Genomic DNA, 19,580 nt, shown 5'->3' on the forward strand with positions numbered 1-19,580 from the left:
GTAATACAAGAATTATCGTTCCTTATCTTCCCGTCCTTCTTTCCCCGGTCTTCGCGAACTCAAAGTGTGGTTTTCGTGCTCTTCGCTGCTTCAGGAGAACTCGTCGAAAACTTTTCTCTCTATCGTCCGGCTATCCGTCTCCTTTGCTGATTTCGACCTGGGAATGTGAATCCGCCCTTGATCACAGTTCATATCTCCTCCTCGCTTTCATCTTGGCTTCTTCGTCGCCCGCCGACTCTCCTCCTCGCCCGATGTTGCCGCCGGTTCCCAAGTTGTCTGAGTACGGGATCGATGCCGAGCATGGCTTCCTCCCCTCTGAACCACCCCTGACACGGCTTCCCGGCTACTATTCAGAATGGGAGCACGTTATTGAGAACCTGCAGTCGCTCGTGTTGAGTGGCAGACTCTGGGACACGATAAAACGAATGCCCACTCTCTCCACAGACCATCTCCACACGGCTGCCGAATGGCGACGCGCTTATGTTGTCCTCGTTATGATGCTGCATGCATATATATGGTCCGGCGATAAACCTCAAGAGGTATGTTGTGTTATCCCCCCCAAGCGCTTCGACGAGATCGTGAGAAGAGAACCGGAATCACCCATGTCGTCCTTGGCATATGCTGCATCCATCACCACGCGGGATTCACCGCTGACCATTTTGCCCTTAGAGAATTCCTCCGCCCCTTACAGTCCCTCTGTTGAAAGTGTCGGATTATTTGGAGCTGCCTCCCGTCGCCACCTATGCCGGCGTCTGCCTCTGGAACTATCGCACAATCTTCCCCGATGAACCCGCCGACAAGCTTGAGAACCTTTCTACCCTCTGTACCCTGACGGGCTCTATGGATGAAGAATGGTTCTACTTGATATCCGTTGCCATCGAGATGCGTGGCGCAAGTACGCTCCCGCTTATGCTTGATGCCATCTCAGCAGCCCGTGAAGGTGACAGCAAACGGGTCATGGACTCTCTCAAGGAGTTTGCGGAAGCCGTCGATGACATCAATGTCATATTGCAGCGCATGTACCGACACTGCGACCCGCACGTTTTCTACCACCGCATTCGACCGTTACTGGCAGGAAGTATGAACATGGAAGAGGCAGGCCTCCCCAGGGGCGTGCTCCTTGACGAAGGTGGAGGCAAGGCGGAGTGGAGGAAGTATCGCGGCGGTAGCAATGCGCAGAGCTCTCTCATCCAATTCTTCGATATTGTGCTGGGAGTCGAGCATCGCCCGACGGGCGAACCGAAGAGCACACAGCCACCCGCCGAGGACGGCGCAACGACTCGTCGCCGATGGCACGGCTTCATGATGGAGATGCGGGACTACATGCCGGGTCCGCACCGGCGATTCCTCGAACACACCGCCAGTGTCGCAAATATCCGCGAGTACGTCGAGGAGCACCAGTCCGACCAGGAACTGACCATGGCATTCAACGCGGCCGTTGCGATGGTCAAGGCGCTTCGCTCAACCCACATCACCATGGTGTCCCGGTACATCATCGTCAAGTCGCGAGAACGAACTGCCGGAACGCGACCTCTCGCGGCTGGCGCGCCCGCGCTCAATCTCGCCACCGCGTCGACCGAAGGCAAAGGCTCAGGGAGCAAGAAACTCCGTGGCACAGGCGGAACAGCGCTCATTCCGTTCCTCAAGCAGGCCCGCGACGAAACCGGTGAAGCAGCCATTGGCTCGTGGGGAAAGCATGTGCTTGACACGAGGAGGCCTGAAGTGGCCAAGGTCATCGAGCTGCCCAAAGTCGGCGAGACGATCGAGGGCAGAGTCGAAATCCTGGGGTTGGCCGGGACGTGGTCGATGGAGGAGAGTGAAGGCGGGCTGTGTCACTGGTGAAGATGTGACCAAAGTGCATGCAAATGCGCCTGAAGATTTCTTATATATGTGCTATCAACAGCATTTTTTATCACGATTCGTTACGAGTATCACCTACCCATGTTTTGCGTGTGGCATATTAAAGCTGGAGGTTTCATTTTTTTTTTTTTTTTTTTTTTCATTATATATCACCTGTGCCATAAGACTTATTGGAGTGGAAAACTCTCGCTGATTTCAGATCTGGCGTTCTATGATGCACCCCCCTCGGTCATATAATTTTTTGTTGTCTCTAATTTGGCCTCGTCTTGCAAACATTGCGCTCGAGAACCTGGTGGTTTGCGATCACATATCAATGCCGATACCCAGCTGAGTCTATGACTTGTTCCCGATGCCTTTTACTTGTTGGAGGTTAGATCTCCTAAATCTGTCAATGTATATATCTTGTTTATATCGTATGCATTACACTTTGATCTACCTATTGAAAACCACAGCCCTGATAGAGAGCATACATGTTGAAGTATGTAGTATTTCAAATTCATCATGCATATGTAAAGCTGGGTGAACTGATAGGTCTCTGAATCCGAATGATGCTTTGACCAGGTATATACAAGCAGCTCCCTGTCGCGACATAGCGCGTAGTACGGCATTCTCACGCGCGCAAAATTCAATCAACACTCAAACCCATCCCAACCCCAGCTTTTCTGATCAATACCTTCTTCAAAAACGCTTCCCGCGCCAAGCTCCTTGTCAATTTCGCCCATGTATCCAGCCCAACCCGGCCCTTGACCAGCCCAGTCTGCAGCGCGTAGATCGCCCGCTCAATCCCACGTTCATCGGTAACGAGATCGTATATCTGTTTCCCGACTACGGTAGGAGGAACGAGAATTTCATCAATGGAAGGAAGGCCTGAAGGGGAGCGGCTCGCAGCTGGTTGCTGTTCTATCGATGGGCCTGGGGGAGCCGGTGACGCGGTAATACGGGCGCGTGCATCGGCGATGACACCATCGGCACGGTGAAGAGACTGTTGGAGGATGGATGTGTTAGATTGTAGAGTTGTATGTAGGGTGTTTAGGGAGGCGATTTCTGATTTTAGGGTAGCAGCGGCTGCGTGCAGGGCTTGGGATTGGGAATTGAGTGGTTGGATGCCGGACTTGGTTCTGTTGATATTATCGTGCAAGGTTTGTGTAAGGGTCTGGGATAGTGTTTTCAAGAGAAAGTCCTTCTCTGGGTTTGGTGGAATCGGTGGCGGCGCAGCTATAATGGTTTGGGATGGAAGTTCGAGGTCAAAAGGCGAGGTGAGAAGGTCCGGAGTAGGTTGTTTTCGACGGGCGGATTCCGGGTGGCTCAGCATTGCCTGCTGAGGGTGCTGCGAGTGAGAAGGGTGTCGATCATGTGGAATCGCCTGGATGTGAGGTTGTGGGGGATGCAGGGGAGCAGGCTGAACGAATTGAGGTGGTCGATATGAAGTTTGGGAGATCGGTGGATGTGGTGTTCCAGCCTGAGTGATTGGGCTTACAGGGCCAACGCCTTCTTGCTGATACCTATAAAATGGACCATGTCCGTGCTCGAGCTGACTTGATACTGGGAATGCGGCCGAGCTGCTAGTTTGGTGTGACGGACGGTTTAGCTCATGGCGTTGGTTAGGTAGCGGCGGTTGCCGCGCAGGAGTCCTTCTTGGGTCATGATATCCATCGGCTAACGGAGGAAGAGGTGGTGGCTGGCTGTATTTCCCGGGAACCGGTGGTATAGGATGATTTTGCGACTCAGTCGGCTTTCCGGGTTTCGGTGGTAGTTTCGGAGGAAATTGTGTCGGCTGCGCGGTGGCCTCGGGCTGAGGTGCCGGCCTGGCAAGTTGTGGAGGGAGTGGAGGAATAGCTGGAGGTCTGGAGTCAGCCTGGACGGGTATGGGCCTGTTCATCTGAGCCTGCTTAGACGTCACAGGAGGCTCTTTGGCGAAGATGTCTCGTAGGATATATATGAAATCCACAATTGTAGACCTCTAAAACTCATGAAACCAACGTGTCAGCCCGTACATCTGTTCAGTTCGATATACCTCACGCTTACATTGCTTGCCTCTGCCCAATGCGCCAGGTAATGGTGGTACACTCGTCCTTCTCCGCTAACATGTTGCCCGGGTCTAACCACCATGTCTTGCGTAGGGGTCACATATACGATTGGCGAGCTTCGCGGATATGTGGTCGGCACCCATACTGTTATCGGAAACCGATAAACCACGCCGCGAAAAGAGACAGGCAACGTGCCGGAGAGATTAAGGAGCAGTGCGGAAGTGCCATCCTCGTATGCTACCACCCCGCGCCGGAAGAGATTAACATGGGGTTTGCAGCAATGGGTATATGTTTTCACTCACTATACACGTCCGTCTTCAGCGAGAAATTCGGATACTGGGTAAGTAAGACCGCTATATCGTTATACGCCCGGTTGGGGTCGAAGTATCTCTGATCGCGATCGTGATCGTGCTAAGTGAGAAGGCCCATGAGTATCCTGCGATGCACACGCCAAGTCTGAAAGGACGGAATACACACACTTGTAAGAACACGATAGAGCCACTCTAGTGTTTTCTGTGGCACCGGAGCCATGATCGTTCTGCACCCTCATCCGCAAAGGCATCTCTGTTTAGTTCACTGAGATGTTGCATGAGATGTGATGTCAGCAACCGAGTCTCTTGGCAGCCGATGAGAACCTTCCCCTAAGACGTTATTCATTATTCGGTGCTGCCTCGGGATTACAGTGGATGGATAAATTGATGGAATAGTCTTCCCAAATATGACTGGGACCAACTATGGCTAAGTGAAGCTAGATAACCGCCGGGCAGGCTTAAACATTCGTAGCGGAGAATAGATACAAGATATGGAGTACACTGAAGCAAACTGATATTCGCGAGAGCCAATTTGAAACTTCCGGTTCAACTAATTAATGAAATCGAAAAATTAAACAAATATTCAGAGCCATGTCCCCAAGATGAGATTGGTGAGACTAGTCTTCCTAACCGCAGGCCCGTCGAATAAAACTCGAGAAGAAGCAACCCCTGACTAAGTCCACCCATATTCGCAATTTCGCTTGGTGCTTCTATTTCATCTTGTCACTACTGATAGTAAAGTCACGTTCCACATGAATCTCGCCAGCCTCAAGTTCGGGGTAGAGCTTATCCAATTGATCCGTAGTGAGAGTACGACTTGGAACCAAGGTCGCTGCCATCGATGGCTGAGTTCCGAGTCCATGTGTCGCTTCAGAGAAGCCTCGAGCAAAAAGAGGACGAGGGTCGGATGCGCCTTTGTTTTCAAAGCCGTTTTTCGCTGCTTGCGCTGCCCACATTGACGATAGAGGCAACGACAGGGTTACCAGTGTAAGGGAAAGCGGAGACATTTCTGCGGGCTCAACAAAGTATTGTAGAATGGAGAAAATGGCTAGGATCGTAGTTAGAAAACACCGCATCAATATAGTAGAGCAGTGGAAGAAACATACCTGGCACGGTCATAGTTTGGCAAAACATAATAAAGATCACCTGCATTGCCCCAAACCCAGTCAAACCCAACTCTCGACGAGTGTTGATAGCGAACCCAAGCTTTGCAACAAAAATTGCACTAAAATAGCAGATGCTCGTTGTGGTCAAGATGTTGGTTGCGCTTTGAAGCCATATGAAAGTCTCGAACGACTTTAATCCGATTGTCACCTTGCAATTCTCAACCGTTTGTGCCAGGCGAAATCCAACAGTGACAAGAACCAGCAACATCGAAACGCCTAATAGAGTATAGCGATAGAGGCTTCGAAACGTCGAACAGAGAACTTGGGTTTGGAAGAGGAGCGATGCTTCAACGCAGATCACCAACAAGCCGATGAGAATGGTGCCAAGAATGGAGTTCGCGTAAGAACTGACGGGAACTTGAGAATAATCCGACGCAAGTAGGGCATAGGCATATGCAAACCCGCTCGTATAAAAGAGGGATGAACAGAGCATATGTCCAGAGTTAAGTAGCAAGGCTGCGGAATTCAACCAGAAGACAGGTGACCGCCTTTTATCCGGCGGCGTGAGCAGAAACAATACAATCAGCATCATAAGAGATGCCCCAAGTTGAGCGCCGAAACTGATGCATTGTTTGGCGTTGTCCTGCATGTAGAAATCGACTTTCGCGAGGGAAGTGGTAATCTCGTTGCCGTTGATATGACGGATGTAAAATTCTTGAGTAAAAGGATTGAAACCCATGGTGCTCAAGGAGTCAAGGTGCAATAGAAGCGAATCAAGATGGAGGACTTAGAAACTTGGGTATCTCGAAGATCAGCTCTATGTTGAAGAATTGACAAGGAGAGTATGAAGAAGCAAATTTCGAGCAGAGCAAGAAGACTCGATGGTAAAGAAGGAGTATGCAATATCCTTCGAGCGTTTGCTCTGTTGATAAACTACATGCTGCGAGGAAATAATAGCATCAAACAATGCCAGGATAAAAGCAGGACGGCTCATTAAGCGAAAACCAAGCCCATTTTACCTGTGGCATATTGAAGGCCAAACAGACAATCTCAGACAGCACAGCAGCGATCATTTTGGAAGAGTAGGACAAACAAAATCATACATAAAAGAAGAATATGAAGGTGTTGTGAAGGGAGGCAGTTGAATGGGCGAGTGGAACTAAAAGTAGATGGTTGATTGTCTGTAAGCAGCCGAGCCGTCAGGGCCGAAAGCCACAATGCAGAGAACAATACTAAGGCAGATCCATATTCATGCAGAGAACAATATTATAGCGGGAGGCCTCAACCCAAATACCAAACATGCTGGAAAGTGTTCCGGATTCCTGCAAAACGGACTCATGCTGGAAGGGTGTGTTTCACGCATGCCTACTACATAAAAGAAAGATTGAACCGAGCAGCCTGACACTGATAGAATCAAGGATATCAACTTCTGACCCTTGAGTCTGGAGAAGTGTTAAAAAAAAGAAGATTTGGGCATCAAGCGCTGCAGAAGAGCTCTGCGTCAGGCTAACGGGCAAAATCGTTAAGAAAAAAGAAACAAACTTTGTTTGCTTCTACCAAGCTTTCGAGGCTCTCGTACCTCGACAGCCCGGAAGGCGGAAGAAAGTAAAACTGACGTGACGACTTGACAAGTCCAGGATTAACGGGGCTTGTTTCTCCACACCTGCAGCGTTCCACCGTGCTCGGATCAGATTAGGCTGGATAGAGATCCGTGCAGAAAAGAAAGACCAGGCGGCCAGGAAGATCGCTACAAGAGGATGCTAGTTTTCCCCGAACCGTAGTCCGCAATAGGCTCAGCTTTCATCGACATGAAGATCAGTCATATGAACGCTCCTGCTCATGCATTGCACAACTCCCCAGACGCAGCAAAGATGCAACTGATATTTTGAATCGGACAGCGGGGTATAGAGAAACCAGCGGGGTATTTAGGAATAGATCGGTTAACCATTACACTGATACTGTATGCTGTTCGAGTGGATGCCAAGATCCTCGAAAGGATTGGCTTTCGGATCTGACCTGGCGCATAGGACTTGCTTAAAGATGCGGAGTACAGTCCTGAAGTAGAAAACACGCTGGGAAGTGGAGTTTGGATGTGGTTGCCCTGCCGGAGCAAACTCGAATGAACTTTCAACCTGTGTTATTGCTCGCTTCGAGGGTTTTGAGATCTGGTCAGACGTTGCAAACCCCTTAACGAGGCGGCCCATAGCTTGGGTTCTGTTGAGCATCGAAATCCACTGCCCAAGGAAGAGCGCCACAATATTTTTGCCGGGTGACATGCAAGCAAAACTGGCTGTGCATTTCAAGTGGCGCCTTTACAGAGCAGTAAGTCTTGCTAAAAAAGGATTGCCACCGTTATCCACGGGCTGTCTTGCCAATTCCGTCACGTTCCATGATTTTTGGTATCACGAAAACTCCAGAATCCCGCATAAATGGGATAATAGGCCCTGGAAACAGGAATGGGTTTCTTTACGGAGTGGGTTCGAACCGTTTCCGATATGCAGTAGTCAGCACAAGCGTCATAAGAATTCCTAGGAGTGAGGATTGCACAAAGGGCTCATAGTTATCCCATTAACTAACAAGTCAAGATAAAGTGCATCTGCAGCAATTGAGCCATCCAGCGACGGCGTGTTGAATCGTTGATGTCGACAATCCAGCAGCTACCGTTAACTAGGTACGGGCCGTTGGCAGGCTCGGAGCGGGATTAGGTTATTCCGATTTCCATGTCAACCCCACAATCTCACCCAACAAGCAACGTGAATAGTTACCATCGCCAGCGTTAAGGATTTGGGGTTATCGTTTTGCGCAAAAGCATTGCCCAGTCTGTATTAGCTTGCTACTGAGTGCCGGAGGCAGGCCGCGATTGACGATTGAAGTGACGCGACCATCACAACTGAACCTACCATGACAGCCGAATTCGTCCCTCCTCCTCTACCTCCGCCTTTCACATCAGCCACGCATCCCCCAATTCTTCTTGCCCAGGGTGCTGAAGCTCGTCTCTATAAAACCCATTTTCTCAACTCATCAATCCCTGCAGCACTGAAATTCCGCCCTTCGAAGCCTTACCGTCACCCAATTCTGGATCGAAGACTGACGCGGCAACGGATTCTTCAAGAAGCAAGATGCTTGGTAAAGCTTCTGAAAGAAGGAATACCAGTTCCAGGGGTTCTGTCAGTCGATTGGAATGGGGAAAGCGACAACAATAGCGGTGGCGCATGGCTTTTGATGGAGTGGATTGAAGGATCTCCCGTACGGCAGGTTGTGAATAACTGGGAAACGTGGGTGAAGCATTGCGAGAATGCCAGCCCGGAGGCAGACTTCCGACAAGATTTAGAACGTGCCGAGGGAGATATTCGCTTTCTGTTACGCAAAATTGGACATGTTATTGGCCAACTTCATAAGGCTGGAGTGATCCACGGGGATTTGACAACGAGCAACCTTATTTTCAGAGATCGACCGAAAGAATTCGCGGAGAATAGCGACATACAAGCAATGCACTGGAAACCTATGGATGGAGACATTGTCCTTATCGACTTTGGCCTGGCTAGTCAAAGTATACAAGATGAAGATAGGGCCGTGGATCTTTATGTGCTTGAAAGAGCATTCGGCAGTTCGCACCCAAGGACGGAAAAGTTCTTCGAAGAAGTCCTCACGGCTTACCGCGGTAGCTTTAAGGGAGCAGATCCTGTGCTTCAAACATTGAAAAAAGTTCGAATGAGAGGCCGCAAGCGAAGTATGATCGGATGACTCTGGAGATTTCCAGGCAGCTGTGACATTCTTTGACTTGTATGACAAGGCAGAGCAAAAGAATAAGAAAGTGGATAAAAAGAGAACTCGCTAACTTTACAAGAACCGGGGTGTTGCGGTTGACCACGCCATGAGACAATTGTGTCACTATGAGGAAGTACGTATACAGCTTCCGACTTCAGCAAGAGCAAAGTAACCTTTGTCTTCAATCACACCGCGATCTTTCACCACTGCGGTGTACTTCACTACCCACTGCGGTTCGATATCCCCTTTGATACCCCCATCATTAGCATCGGCGGTGGCGGCCAGGATACCGGCCCCATTCGCTCCGCGGCATAACAAGTCTCTCGTTGTGCCTCTCGGGAGGATGTCGGTGCAGTCATTATGCGTCAAAAGCTCAATGTTCCCCTCCTTTGCATACAGTATTAAATCCTTTGGCACAACGCAGCAGTCCTTAACATTGATCTGGTCCACGGAGGGCCGCACTTTGGTATGCGGAAGGAATTTTTCCAGTCGATCCTTGTCAAATTCCGCCAGACCAAGTTGCGCGATCATCCCTCGTTCGTGCAGCGATTCCAATGTCCGCCACGTCTGCACCATATTGTTGAATTCCGATTCTGTATCGCCGTTGGCTGCTTCTTCTTCCTCCTCTTCATCGTCCGCGTCAAAAGATATTCCAGGAAATGAAACGATAAGAAGATCTATCGAGTCGACATGAAGTTCTTTGAGTACTAGGTCAATGGCGGAGTATGTGTGTTCGCACCTCCTCGACGCGGGAATGCCAGGCAAATAGAACAGTTTGACTGTGATGTCATACTGCGAGCGATCCTCCGTCAGTCCAGACGTTGAAAAATCAATCGCCGGGACATAAAGGGTGTCGTCAACCTGGGAGGTCCATGTAGTATAATTGCTATACCAGAGCTTTCGAGGAGGCGAATGGGTGTCCAGGCAATCGTCGTTGGCATGGGAGGGTTCAATCTGCTGAGCGGCGACGAAATTAAATCGGAGGGAATTTAAGAGTTCGACATTCGATTTAGCGGATGATATGCGACGGACAACTGACGGCCCACCGCTGACAATATTCCTATAGCGACAATACCCAGGTTAGAGTAGAAGTTTGCAGATTTGCGGGACTCATCCACATACGAAGTAGATAGCACAAGCTTCATTCTGCGGTAAAGATGAAAAGCCAACTTTCTGAGACAAATGCCCTTTAAATCCAATATTCAGGAACACACATCTCTATCCAAGTGCACCTTTTTCGTCCTTCTTAAGCACTGCTTCGGCGGCCGTTTACATTTGTCAGATAGGATGCGGGGCAGAATATCCCGATGAATCTGCGGCTTCCTATTGGCTTGAACTTGGCCTGCCCAGTTGGCCTCTTGGCATTGGATATTACATAAGCCACGCCGTGGAGAGCCGTGCATTTTTGCGATGTTTTGGCTGCTTGCAGCAAAAGAGCCCGGCAAGCAAACCCCCCCGCCATCGAAGATCTAATCGACTTGTCCACTTCAGTTCCTCTTATGCTACTCAATTGTCGGGAAGAGTATGGCAATTAAGTAGGGATTTTCTCTCTGCCCTTTCTTTGCAAGCGAGACTGACGGGGTTAGCTACCTAATCCTCCTGTCGAGACAAGGCAAAGTCGTATGTCGTGGCCCACCACACTCTCCTTCACTATGCCCCCATAGTTCTAACCACGATGAAAATTTCTAACCTTTGACTCCAGCGTCTAGCAAAATGGTTCATCACTCTTTCTCCCAAAGATAAGGCGAAAATCATCAAGGATGTTTCGCAGCTTGTCCTCTCTCGACGCACTCGGATGTGCAATTTTCTCGAGTATAAAGGTGCGTGTTTTTCTTGAACTTCGAGGCCTCAATTACTATCGCTAGCATTACATTCCCTGTATTCAGGTATTCAGTATTGGCTGATTGCACTCGTTCTAGACTCTAAGGTAGTTTATCGACGATATGCGTCTTTATTTTTCATTGCTGGCTGCTCATCAACCGACAACGAACTTATAACCCTGGAAATTGTGCATCGATATGTTGAGCAAATGGATAAATACTATGGCAATGTCTGTGAACTGGATATTATCTTCAACTTCCAGAAGGCGTACTTTATCCTTGATGAGCTGCTGCTTGCTGGGGAGATGCAGGAAAGTAGCAAGAAGAATGTATTAAGGTGCATCAGCCAGCAGGACAGTTTAGAGGATATGGAGGTGAGTTCTGTTCGTATATAGTACTACCGGAGCCAACTACAAGTTTGACCATTTCTGTGTCCTGAATGAGGCTGCTACTGGCTGGAATCTCGATGCTAATTCTCGATTTTTTCGCGATTGTCAGACAGAGCAAGATATTGTGACCAAGCTCATGTAGCTCCTCTTCCCTTATGCTAGTTATTGGCGTTACCGATTTGTTAGCCTCATTTAGCATCTTCGTTATACTCGGCGTTTATCAGCAGGGCATTGTATATACGGCGTGCTGATTTCAGCTTACTGATTACGTTATTGGGTTATAGGAAACTGCTGCGATAGAAACAAGGCTAGAACGTATGGGACTTTAGTGCTTTCCAGGTTCTATGTGTCACCTCCGACTGCGGACGGTCCGGAGAGTACCAATCACCACGGAATCCGCCGGGCAGATGTGGCCTCGGCACTTGCGCGACACCGAGAGAGAGGATTTGTCTTGCCAAACATGGTCCTTGACCACTAACTACTACTCCCGATCCTCCGTCACTCGTTCCTCTGAAGCCGGTTGACAACTCCGCCCAACCAACCAAAGCTTGCCATTCATTGAACTGCGCACAGTGCACCCGGCAATTGGACTATCCCACAGCGCAGGGGATCTTGCATGGATTATGAAGTGGCCTCTGCTTATGACCTCGCGATGTGGTTATTTGCTTTCTGTTTGTTCTATTCCGTTCCACCATGGAATCGCGTGAAGAAATGGGGTGATGTCACTGGTCAGCCAGACGTGTCATTCACGTGACATCATCATTGCGCTGGAACTCAACCCCAACGACGGCATCGCCAGTGCCAGTTCATTCCATCAAATATCTTCATCTATCCAGCTCCTTCTCATCAAATTTCATGGCTTGTTTGGCTACATTGACTTCCTGCTAGGCGTGATCGTCTAGCCTAGTCGACCCGTAAGCGTTTTCCTTGCAGCCAGCCTGGAGAACCCTTATCGTCCTTCGACTTGCTTTGGCAGGACACCTCCACAAGCACTTACAACTTAACCCCAAAGGCACCCGGTGTCTTGCCCAGAGACCCCAGCGCATTTGCATATATTATCTTCTGTTCAGAGCCGCCGTCCGACAATCGATACTGAGGTACCGGCTCGCCCCAACTGCTCTACCTCGGCTCGACGCTGAACGCGTTTCAATTGCTTGCGCAATTCCAATGAGCTTTGTGCTCTTAATACTCAACAAAATCCGACACGAGAATGAAGGTATGCTATCGCACTCATGAATTTAAAGAACATAAGATCGCTCAAGAAGCCCGACTGGTCAGTTCCTACCGCTAAGCGAGTTCGAAGACGTCACAAACGCCCTCAATTTTGATACTCCCGATTGTCACGTTGTCGGAGGATGCGATCTTTATACTACAAAAGCGGCTGGTGGAGACAAAAAGCTATACCGGAATATCGAAAACTCACTTGAGTCACAATATGAGTCGCTCTTGCGTCTCTCGGCTTCACTTTCGCCACCCCATGCAACTTCCGCGGCTGCCTCCCTTAACCTGTCGCGTTCCAGTCCGTTTGGGCCGCTAAGTGAGCACTCAAGCCGTCGAACTTTCGCGTACCTGATCGCGACCTTGAACGCGAGCCACCCTGACTATGACTTCTCCCACTTGCTGCGACCCTCAGATTTCCGCCGCGAAAAGAGCTTGAAAAAGGTTATGAATACGATTGATAGCACTTTATTCAATCTTCGTCCTCAAATGGCGAGGGACGTGACACCGCCAACCCCATCCAGTGGTTCTGCGCCACATGTTCCGACTACCACCCATTCGTGGGGTCCAAGGATGTGGAAAATAATAGACGAGCAGATGTCACTGAAAGATTGCAGTATATACTGTTACGCTCCTGAGGAAGATCCGTATGATGGAGATGATGCGTCAATCTGGAGTTTGAATTATTTCTTTTTCAGCAAGGCACGAAAACGTGTTTGTTATATTTATCTTCGAGGCATCAGCGTCCTGACTCGCTTGGCTGACGGAGCTGCAACTCCTGTTGCAGCCAAGAGAGGTATGGATGATGGGTATTTAACTCCGGACCTTGGTGCAAGAAAACGTGCCAGGTACTGGTTGGGCGACTACGCGCTTGCGAGGGCGCAAGATCTTAGTAGCGACGAGGATGAGGAAGTTGAAACACTTCCTGGACCCCGTCGTCCTGTCGTGGATGACGATGGAAACTACTCACTGAGCGACGAGGAGATGCGCTCAAGGTCTGGAAGCAAGGCGACGATTGTCAGAACGATGAGTGAGGAGTTAACTGATTCCATGGAATTCTAAGGGAAACCTGAAATTGGGTATTCGGCGTACTTTGCAATGCTTATCTTTGATGGATTTCTGATAATTGCGTCTTTCATGCTTGTGATATCCGTGATATGGGGCTTTGGGGTGCGGATGACTTTGCTACAAAGCCACAGCATTTGCCTTTTCAGTTCTAACTCGTGCCTTTACTTGTCTACCCTGGCGGGAGTGACAGCTCCTTGTCCTCTCTATTTTAACTTCTATTTTGTTGTTTTCTCTTCTCTACTCTACTACTCTACACCCTTTTCAACCTGGGATTTTGGAATTTTCGAACAGCGGGAAGGCGCTATTGTGTGGAACTTCGGGGTGGTAGGCAGTTATTCATAGGGCGATCTGTTTTCTCAAAGAAGAATACTATCTTTAATAGCAACCTTTCTACCTTATACTCTTCAATATTGATCTAGTATGCGGAGGACTCCATATTCGATGAGCTTCAATATGGATGGCATGATGACGTAAGCGACGGCTAGCTCCTTCAGCCATGGAGTACACAACGAGCTCCAACCAGCCGTTAAGCGATTAATTGAATAACATCAGACCTGCCTAGGCGGTAACTGGCTTCTATTATGGCAGACGCCGACGAGAAAGCAAAGGCAGAGAAGCTTGCAGCCGCTAGGAAAAGGGTACACACCTTTTGCCCATGTTGACATGTGTCCATTCCAACCAAGTCTTGCCCTGAGGGATTGTTTTCGATACACCTTGCTAACGTCTCGAGCAATTTTAGGTGGCGCAACTGCAAAAGCAAAAAGCCAAAAAGGCCGGAAAGAAAGAGAAAGCTGGAGAGCCGAGTAAAGAGCCTGCCCCCGCGGAATCCGCTTCCACGCCGGGAGTAGATGATTCAGCGCCAATAACCCCAGAAAAGGCGCCGGACGCGGAGCAGAAAGATGAAGAAGCAGAAGAGCCACAAGAAGAACCCAAAGAGTCTTTCCCAGAGGTTCCAACAGAAAGTACAGAGCCCGAAGCTCCAAGGGAAGAGGGGGATGGTGACAATGACGACAATGTTGCTCCCTTGAAATCCCGCCATGGTCGCCAGCCCTCTTTATCCATTCAATCCAAAATGCGGTCGTCTTCGTTCCGGAATTCGTCGATTTCACAAGCCGGACTAACACCTACGGGTTCCGGAGTCAAATCACCGTCCCTACCGCCCTTGAGTCCGGATGGAAACACTGCTCCGGAGCTGTTTAGGAAGCAGGCCATGAGGCTGGAAGAGTTGGAAAAGGAAAATAAGCGGTTGGAACGGGATTTGGAGACAGCAGATGCGAGATGGAAGAAATCAGAGGAGCAACTAGAAGATTTGCGCGAGGCCAATAGTGACACGGTAGAGCTTAGGGAGAAGCTTGTGGCAGCAGAGAAGAAAGCAGAAGAAGTTGAAAAATTAGTGAGTTTATCGCAAAGTGAACCTTGCTCGTTTGAAAATATGCTTATTCCAGCAGACAGCAGAGATTACATCGTTACAGCGTCAGAATTCTCACCTTCAGTCTAAATCACAACGATCATCGAATAGTGTTGCTGTGTCTGGGAAACCAGATTCCCCGACCTCCGCTCTTCAGAGCGAACTGGATTCCAAATCGGCTACCATTGAAGCTATGGAATTGGAAATCTCAAATCTACGCGCTCAATTGACTTCACAAGCAGAAACCGCATCCACTGTCGAGGCACAATTATCCGCGCTCAAAGAAGAGTTGTCTTCCACGAAATCAGCCTTAGTAAACGAGGAGAAGGAACATGCGAATACAAAGAACACGATGAATCGCATGATTGAAAAGTCAATGAACGAAGGCGTGACCCAGGCCTCTACCCAAACATTAATCAACAATTTGAAAGATGAACTAGAGCAGATGAAGAATGCGAAGACGGAAGTTGAAGCCAAGAGGGCAACCTTGGAGAAGAAGCTCGAAGCTCTTGGTAACCTTCACAAGGAAGCAGAAATCCGACATCAAACGCGGCTCAGGGAACGAGACAAATTCGAAAAGGAGGTGCTCACAATGCGCAGGAAGCTTGTCACTATCGAAAATGAAAAACCTGCGCCTTCGAGAAGAACGCGAGAGAACACGGAAGCGTGAAGTAACGAGCACGGGGGATGATGAAGCACTAGATGAGCTTGAAGACGAAGAACGCGCTCGTTTGGAGAAAACTATTCGCGATCTTGAAGGAGAGAACTTTGACCTTCGGCGTGGCATCTGGAAAGACCGGAAACGTGAGCTCACTACTGCCCACGGAAGCGATGGGGATGCTACCGAAAGTCTATCCAATCCTGGCGGGTCTTTTGATGATGTCGATCTAATCGGTGGCTTGCCCAGCGGGTCTGAGCACTCCCGCCGTCGAAGCATTGCAGCGAACAAACCACGGCAGCACTCCTCTTTTACAACCGTTCTATCAAGTGGTCTTGCTGCGTTTACTGGGAGTGGCACATCTTATCCACACCGTCCGGGCTCCAGTGGCATGCGCAGGAGCCTTGAGCTACTGTCTGAAAAGGATGGCGGAGAGTTGTTAGACGATGATGGCATGTTTGATGAGGATGCCTTTGCCAGAGCGCAGGAGGAAGAAGAGAATAGGAAGCGGAAAGAATGGGAGCGTGACGTGAAGGGCAAACTGAAAAACTGGAATGGATGGAGGCTTGATTTGGTTGAGTGCCGATACGGCGCGCAGGGTGCAGGGGTAGGGCTCGGCGAGATATTTGAGATTTAGATTCCAGGCTGTATTTTTATATATACGTGTAATCCTGAGACGAATGAAGAGACGCTGTAGCAACTAGTGAGCTTCATACGGAGTATGCAAGTCTTGAATCTCAGGCCTTTTTTGCCTCGGCTGAAATTTGTAGAATGAATAAGCAGGTACGCATCTTCCAGTTTGCCCCTGGAGACAAAGTGTCAGACTACAAGACACAAGGTTAAAATGCAGTTCTAGTGCCCGTGGCATTAGAGGATATTCTCTTTTGGCCTAGTGGCTAAGAGCTTGCATTTTTCCAGTCCAACACAAAGGTTGAACATTTACTGATATTGATGGCAACGGCCGAAGCATCCCCGGGGAGCGGGCTCCACTGGTGAACCGGAATCCAATCTCGATGGCAATTTGAACAGATAGCAATGGCGTAATCTGTGAAAAGCTGAATGGGCAAGAAGAAATGGTATAAAGCGTTGTTCTCCCCCGATGCTGGGAATTGGACTGCGGCAAGTCAGTCAGGTTAGCCAGTTTTATATCGAGAACGGGGAAAGATGACGGTCAGCAAGGATTCCGGGCACGAGTTCACCGTTTTTAGAGGAACAAAAGATGGCAAAATAGCCCGGGATGTCACTCGAAAAGGTGAGTTGAAAGGCGACGAAGTGCTCATTCGCGTTACGCATTCAGGCCTTTGCGGAACGGATTTGCATTATAGGACCGCCGGCTGTGTGCTTGGGCACGAGGGCGTTGGAATTGTTTCTGAAATAGGCCCAGACGCCGCGGTGCTGAAAAGGTAAAGCCTGCCTCAAATTCGCGTCACCACGGCTTGATGATAGTCTGATCCTTTTTTTTTTTTTATAGAGGAGACCGAGTGGGCTGGGGCTATCTCCAAAAGTCCTGCACACACTGCAAGCAATGCATCAACGCCCAGCAAGTGTATTGCCCCGACCGCCAGACCTTTGGTAGCAGCAACACCGATCAAGGCTCCATGGCCTACGCGGCGATATGGAACGAGGCCTTCCTTTTCAAAGTGCCCGACTCGATGGAGAGCGCCGTCGCAGCACCGTTGATGTGCGCTGGAGCCACGGTATTCAGTCTCTTTGACCAGTTCAACATCAGGCCCTCTGATCGTGTCGGGATAATTGGGCTCGGCGGGCTGGGCCATATCGCGGTTCAATTCTCAAAGAGCATGGGCTGTCAAACGGTGGTGTTCTCCGGGACGCACGATAAGAAGGAAGAGGCGCTGTCGCTGGGCGCCAACGAGTTCTATGCCACACGCGGCGTCAAGGAATTCAACGACATTGAGCAGATCGATCATTTGATCGTCACATCCAGTGCTCAGGTGGAATGGTCTTTATACCTACCGCTCCTCGCGCCCCGCGGGGCCATCTACCCCGTCACCGTGGCATTTGGGGATTTTACAATTCCATATATGCCGCTGCTGGGCAAGGGGCTCCGCATCTTGGGCTCAGCGGTAGCTTCATTACCAGTGCACCAGCGGATGCTTGATTTTGCGGCCCAGCATAGGATTAGGCCCCTAATTGAGCTTTTCGATATGAACGAGGAAGGGATTGAAAAAGCCATGGATCGGCTAGCAGATGGAAAGGTGCGCTATCGGGTGGTTCTGGTTGCTCCCGAGGGCGCTCAAGCGTAGATAGAGCTAGATAAATGATACACAATAAGACATAGATAACCACCATCCCAATCTCTTTTTAAATCAAAAAAAGGAAGAGCTCTCTAAAGGCACCTCGCCTACTCCTCAGATTCATGGTTTCCCAACACTCCCAGGCTCATGCCCTTTCTCCTCCTTCCCCATACCTCAAGTGCCCAGGTAGCAAGCTGAAAGACCCAGCCACCTGCAACCAACACGCCCGAAACCACATTAACCAGCCTAACTAATAGAGCAAGCAAACTGCCCCGTTCCTCGCTCACAACTAGCAAAATAGGCTCAATGTCGAACTTGAAAAAGATGCCTGGCACGGCTCGTACGTTTTGGGGAATTGCGTGGGACTGGGAAGTAACTGCATATTGATTGGTAAAAATGGTGTTCTTACGTTGTCGAGATGTAATTGTGGAAGGGTCAGGGAGCTCCTGGTTGTATGGATCAACGGTCCCAGCCCGTGTATAGATCGTTGGGACCACGGAGAGGTAGTATTGGTATTTGTAAAATGCATCTTTTGTGCCGGCAACTGTTTTGTCCAGGGGGTTCAAAAGAGTCGAATAGCGAGGGCCGAACGAGAGTTCAGTGATAAGATGCGTGAAGTTAAGGCCTATGTGCTCCGTGTTAGTTTTACACCACTTGCGAAGCAAAGAGAGGAAGACATACCTTCCAAATGGAATCCGCTTGGATCCCAGTACCCCAGCCCCCTGGCAGTAATGTGAAAATTGCCTTGCACCTTGTTGCCCTCCAAGCTCCCATATATTCGGCACGAATCCATCGCATCTTTACTTTTCAGTTTTGGTCCCTTTGGAAATTTCCGTTTCCAACTCCGCCTGACTTCCCCGAGCACATGGCCAACATGCTGGTCTTCTTCTTGCTCCGCCAACCTAGTGTCATCTTCCGCGTTCAACGTCTGGTACTGTGGTGATCCGCCTTTGCTAGCGTAATTCAGCTCCCGATTCCACGCATCCCAGCTAGTATCATCTTTATGTAGTAATTCAGCTGCTAAAATAAAATCCCCAACGGCGTCCTGCATGTTCATCCGGAGTGCCTCGCATGGCATGTGGACAACCATATCAAGGTTTATTTGGATTTCCTGTGAAACGCCCTTTTCGACGCTGAAATGGTGGTTTTCCGTCCCTCGATACCAAGAGACAAGCTCCGAGAATACGAGGCTGCCGCAAAATAGGAAGATAAAAACCGTCCATTGGCCTCCACGTCGACTCGCGGTGGTGTAGGTGGGCTTGGTCTTCGCTAGAGACAAATAACAGTCAGTCAGCCTTGGATAAACTGTAAATTGGAGATTAGATGCACGTACGAAAAGCGTCAAACGTTCTCAGTCCCGCTGCAATGCCGCTTTTCTCCCCAAACGCATCTTCGTCGAGGCCATGATCCGCAAAGCCGTTCATTGGGGCCGGAGTGACGGCGGGGAGAGGTTGCAGTTAAGTCAATGGGTAAGATTCATGAACGGACATTAGTGAGAGACAATCGCAAAGCTGGGCTCCTCCTCTACTCTCGCTCCGTCACGCCTGAATCGTAGAGGCCAAATCTATAGAATGTCTAGCACTGCTTGAGCGCTTCAACGATGAGCTCCGGCTTACTCATCCGGCGGTCAGGCCAGATCTCCAATCCCAGTCACGCTATCCCTAATATGGAAGGGTACTTCAACGCTCGGAA

The 19,580-nt window shown here is 49.6% G+C and overlaps 10 protein-coding genes across 10 annotated transcripts; 6 read left to right on the forward strand and 4 right to left on the reverse strand.

Moving 5' to 3' along the window:
* Positions 1-251: 251 nt before the first annotated feature.
* UREG_00231 (uncharacterized protein) lies at positions 252-1,842 on the forward strand (the record flags this gene model as incomplete). The annotated part of the gene is made up of 2 exons (XM_002540672.1): positions 252-539; positions 670-1,842. 2 exons carry the CDS (start codon positions 252-254, stop codon positions 1,840-1,842), a joined length of 1,461 nt encoding a protein of 486 aa, XP_002540718.1.
* A 643-nt stretch (positions 1,843-2,485) lies between these two features.
* On the reverse strand, positions 2,486-3,947 carry UREG_00232 (uncharacterized protein; the record flags this gene model as incomplete). The annotated part of the gene is made up of 2 exons (XM_002540673.1): positions 2,486-3,704; positions 3,886-3,947. The coding sequence occupies 2 exons, from the start codon at positions 3,945-3,947 to the stop codon at positions 2,486-2,488; spliced, it is 1,281 nt and encodes a 426-aa protein (XP_002540719.1).
* Positions 3,948-4,908: 961 nt separating this feature from the next.
* UREG_00233 (uncharacterized protein) lies at positions 4,909-6,043 on the reverse strand (the record flags this gene model as incomplete). Its single annotated transcript, XM_002540674.1, has 2 exons — positions 4,909-5,246; positions 5,305-6,043. The coding sequence occupies 2 exons, from the start codon at positions 6,041-6,043 to the stop codon at positions 4,909-4,911; spliced, it is 1,077 nt and encodes a 358-aa protein (XP_002540720.1).
* Positions 6,044-8,205: 2,162 nt separating this feature from the next.
* On the forward strand, positions 8,206-9,048 carry UREG_00234 (uncharacterized protein; the record flags this gene model as incomplete). The annotated part of the gene is made up of 1 exon (XM_002540675.1): positions 8,206-9,048. The coding sequence occupies one exon, from the start codon at positions 8,206-8,208 to the stop codon at positions 9,046-9,048; it is 843 nt and encodes a 280-aa protein (XP_002540721.1).
* Positions 9,049-9,334: 286 nt separating this feature from the next.
* Positions 9,335-10,217, reverse strand: UREG_00235 (uncharacterized protein; the record flags this gene model as incomplete). The annotated part of the gene is made up of 3 exons (XM_002540676.1): positions 9,335-9,404; positions 9,470-10,132; positions 10,195-10,217. The coding sequence occupies 3 exons, from the start codon at positions 10,215-10,217 to the stop codon at positions 9,335-9,337; spliced, it is 756 nt and encodes a 251-aa protein (XP_002540722.1).
* A 379-nt stretch (positions 10,218-10,596) lies between these two features.
* Positions 10,597-11,287, forward strand: UREG_00236 (AP-1 complex subunit theta-1; the record flags this gene model as incomplete). Its single annotated transcript, XM_002540677.1, has 4 exons — positions 10,597-10,607; positions 10,659-10,692; positions 10,775-10,892; positions 10,992-11,287. The coding sequence occupies 4 exons, from the start codon at positions 10,597-10,599 to the stop codon at positions 11,285-11,287; spliced, it is 459 nt and encodes a 152-aa protein (XP_002540723.1).
* A 1,785-nt stretch (positions 11,288-13,072) lies between these two features.
* On the forward strand, positions 13,073-13,561 carry UREG_00237 (uncharacterized protein; the record flags this gene model as incomplete). Its single annotated transcript, XM_002540678.1, has 1 exon — positions 13,073-13,561. The coding sequence occupies one exon, from the start codon at positions 13,073-13,075 to the stop codon at positions 13,559-13,561; it is 489 nt and encodes a 162-aa protein (XP_002540724.1).
* Positions 13,562-14,148: 587 nt separating this feature from the next.
* On the forward strand, positions 14,149-16,270 carry UREG_00238 (uncharacterized protein; the record flags this gene model as incomplete). Its single annotated transcript, XM_002540679.1, has 4 exons — positions 14,149-14,205; positions 14,307-14,960; positions 15,016-15,487; positions 15,576-16,270. 4 exons carry the CDS (start codon positions 14,149-14,151, stop codon positions 16,268-16,270), a joined length of 1,878 nt encoding a protein of 625 aa, XP_002540725.1.
* Positions 16,271-16,797: 527 nt separating this feature from the next.
* Positions 16,798-17,897, forward strand: UREG_00239 (uncharacterized protein; the record flags this gene model as incomplete). Its single annotated transcript, XM_002540680.1, has 2 exons — positions 16,798-17,036; positions 17,105-17,897. 2 exons carry the CDS (start codon positions 16,798-16,800, stop codon positions 17,895-17,897), a joined length of 1,032 nt encoding a protein of 343 aa, XP_002540726.1.
* Positions 17,898-17,995: 98 nt separating this feature from the next.
* UREG_00240 (uncharacterized protein) lies at positions 17,996-19,312 on the reverse strand (the record flags this gene model as incomplete). Its single annotated transcript, XM_002540681.1, has 3 exons — positions 17,996-18,513; positions 18,570-19,157; positions 19,222-19,312. 3 exons carry the CDS (start codon positions 19,310-19,312, stop codon positions 17,996-17,998), a joined length of 1,197 nt encoding a protein of 398 aa, XP_002540727.1.
* Positions 19,313-19,580: the final 268 nt, after the last annotated feature.

This window comes from Uncinocarpus reesii, genomic scaffold, assembly GCF_000003515.1.
Source record: "Uncinocarpus reesii 1704 scaffold_1 genomic scaffold, whole genome shotgun sequence".
Taxonomy (NCBI): Eukaryota; Fungi; Ascomycota; class Eurotiomycetes; order Onygenales; family Onygenaceae; genus Uncinocarpus; species Uncinocarpus reesii.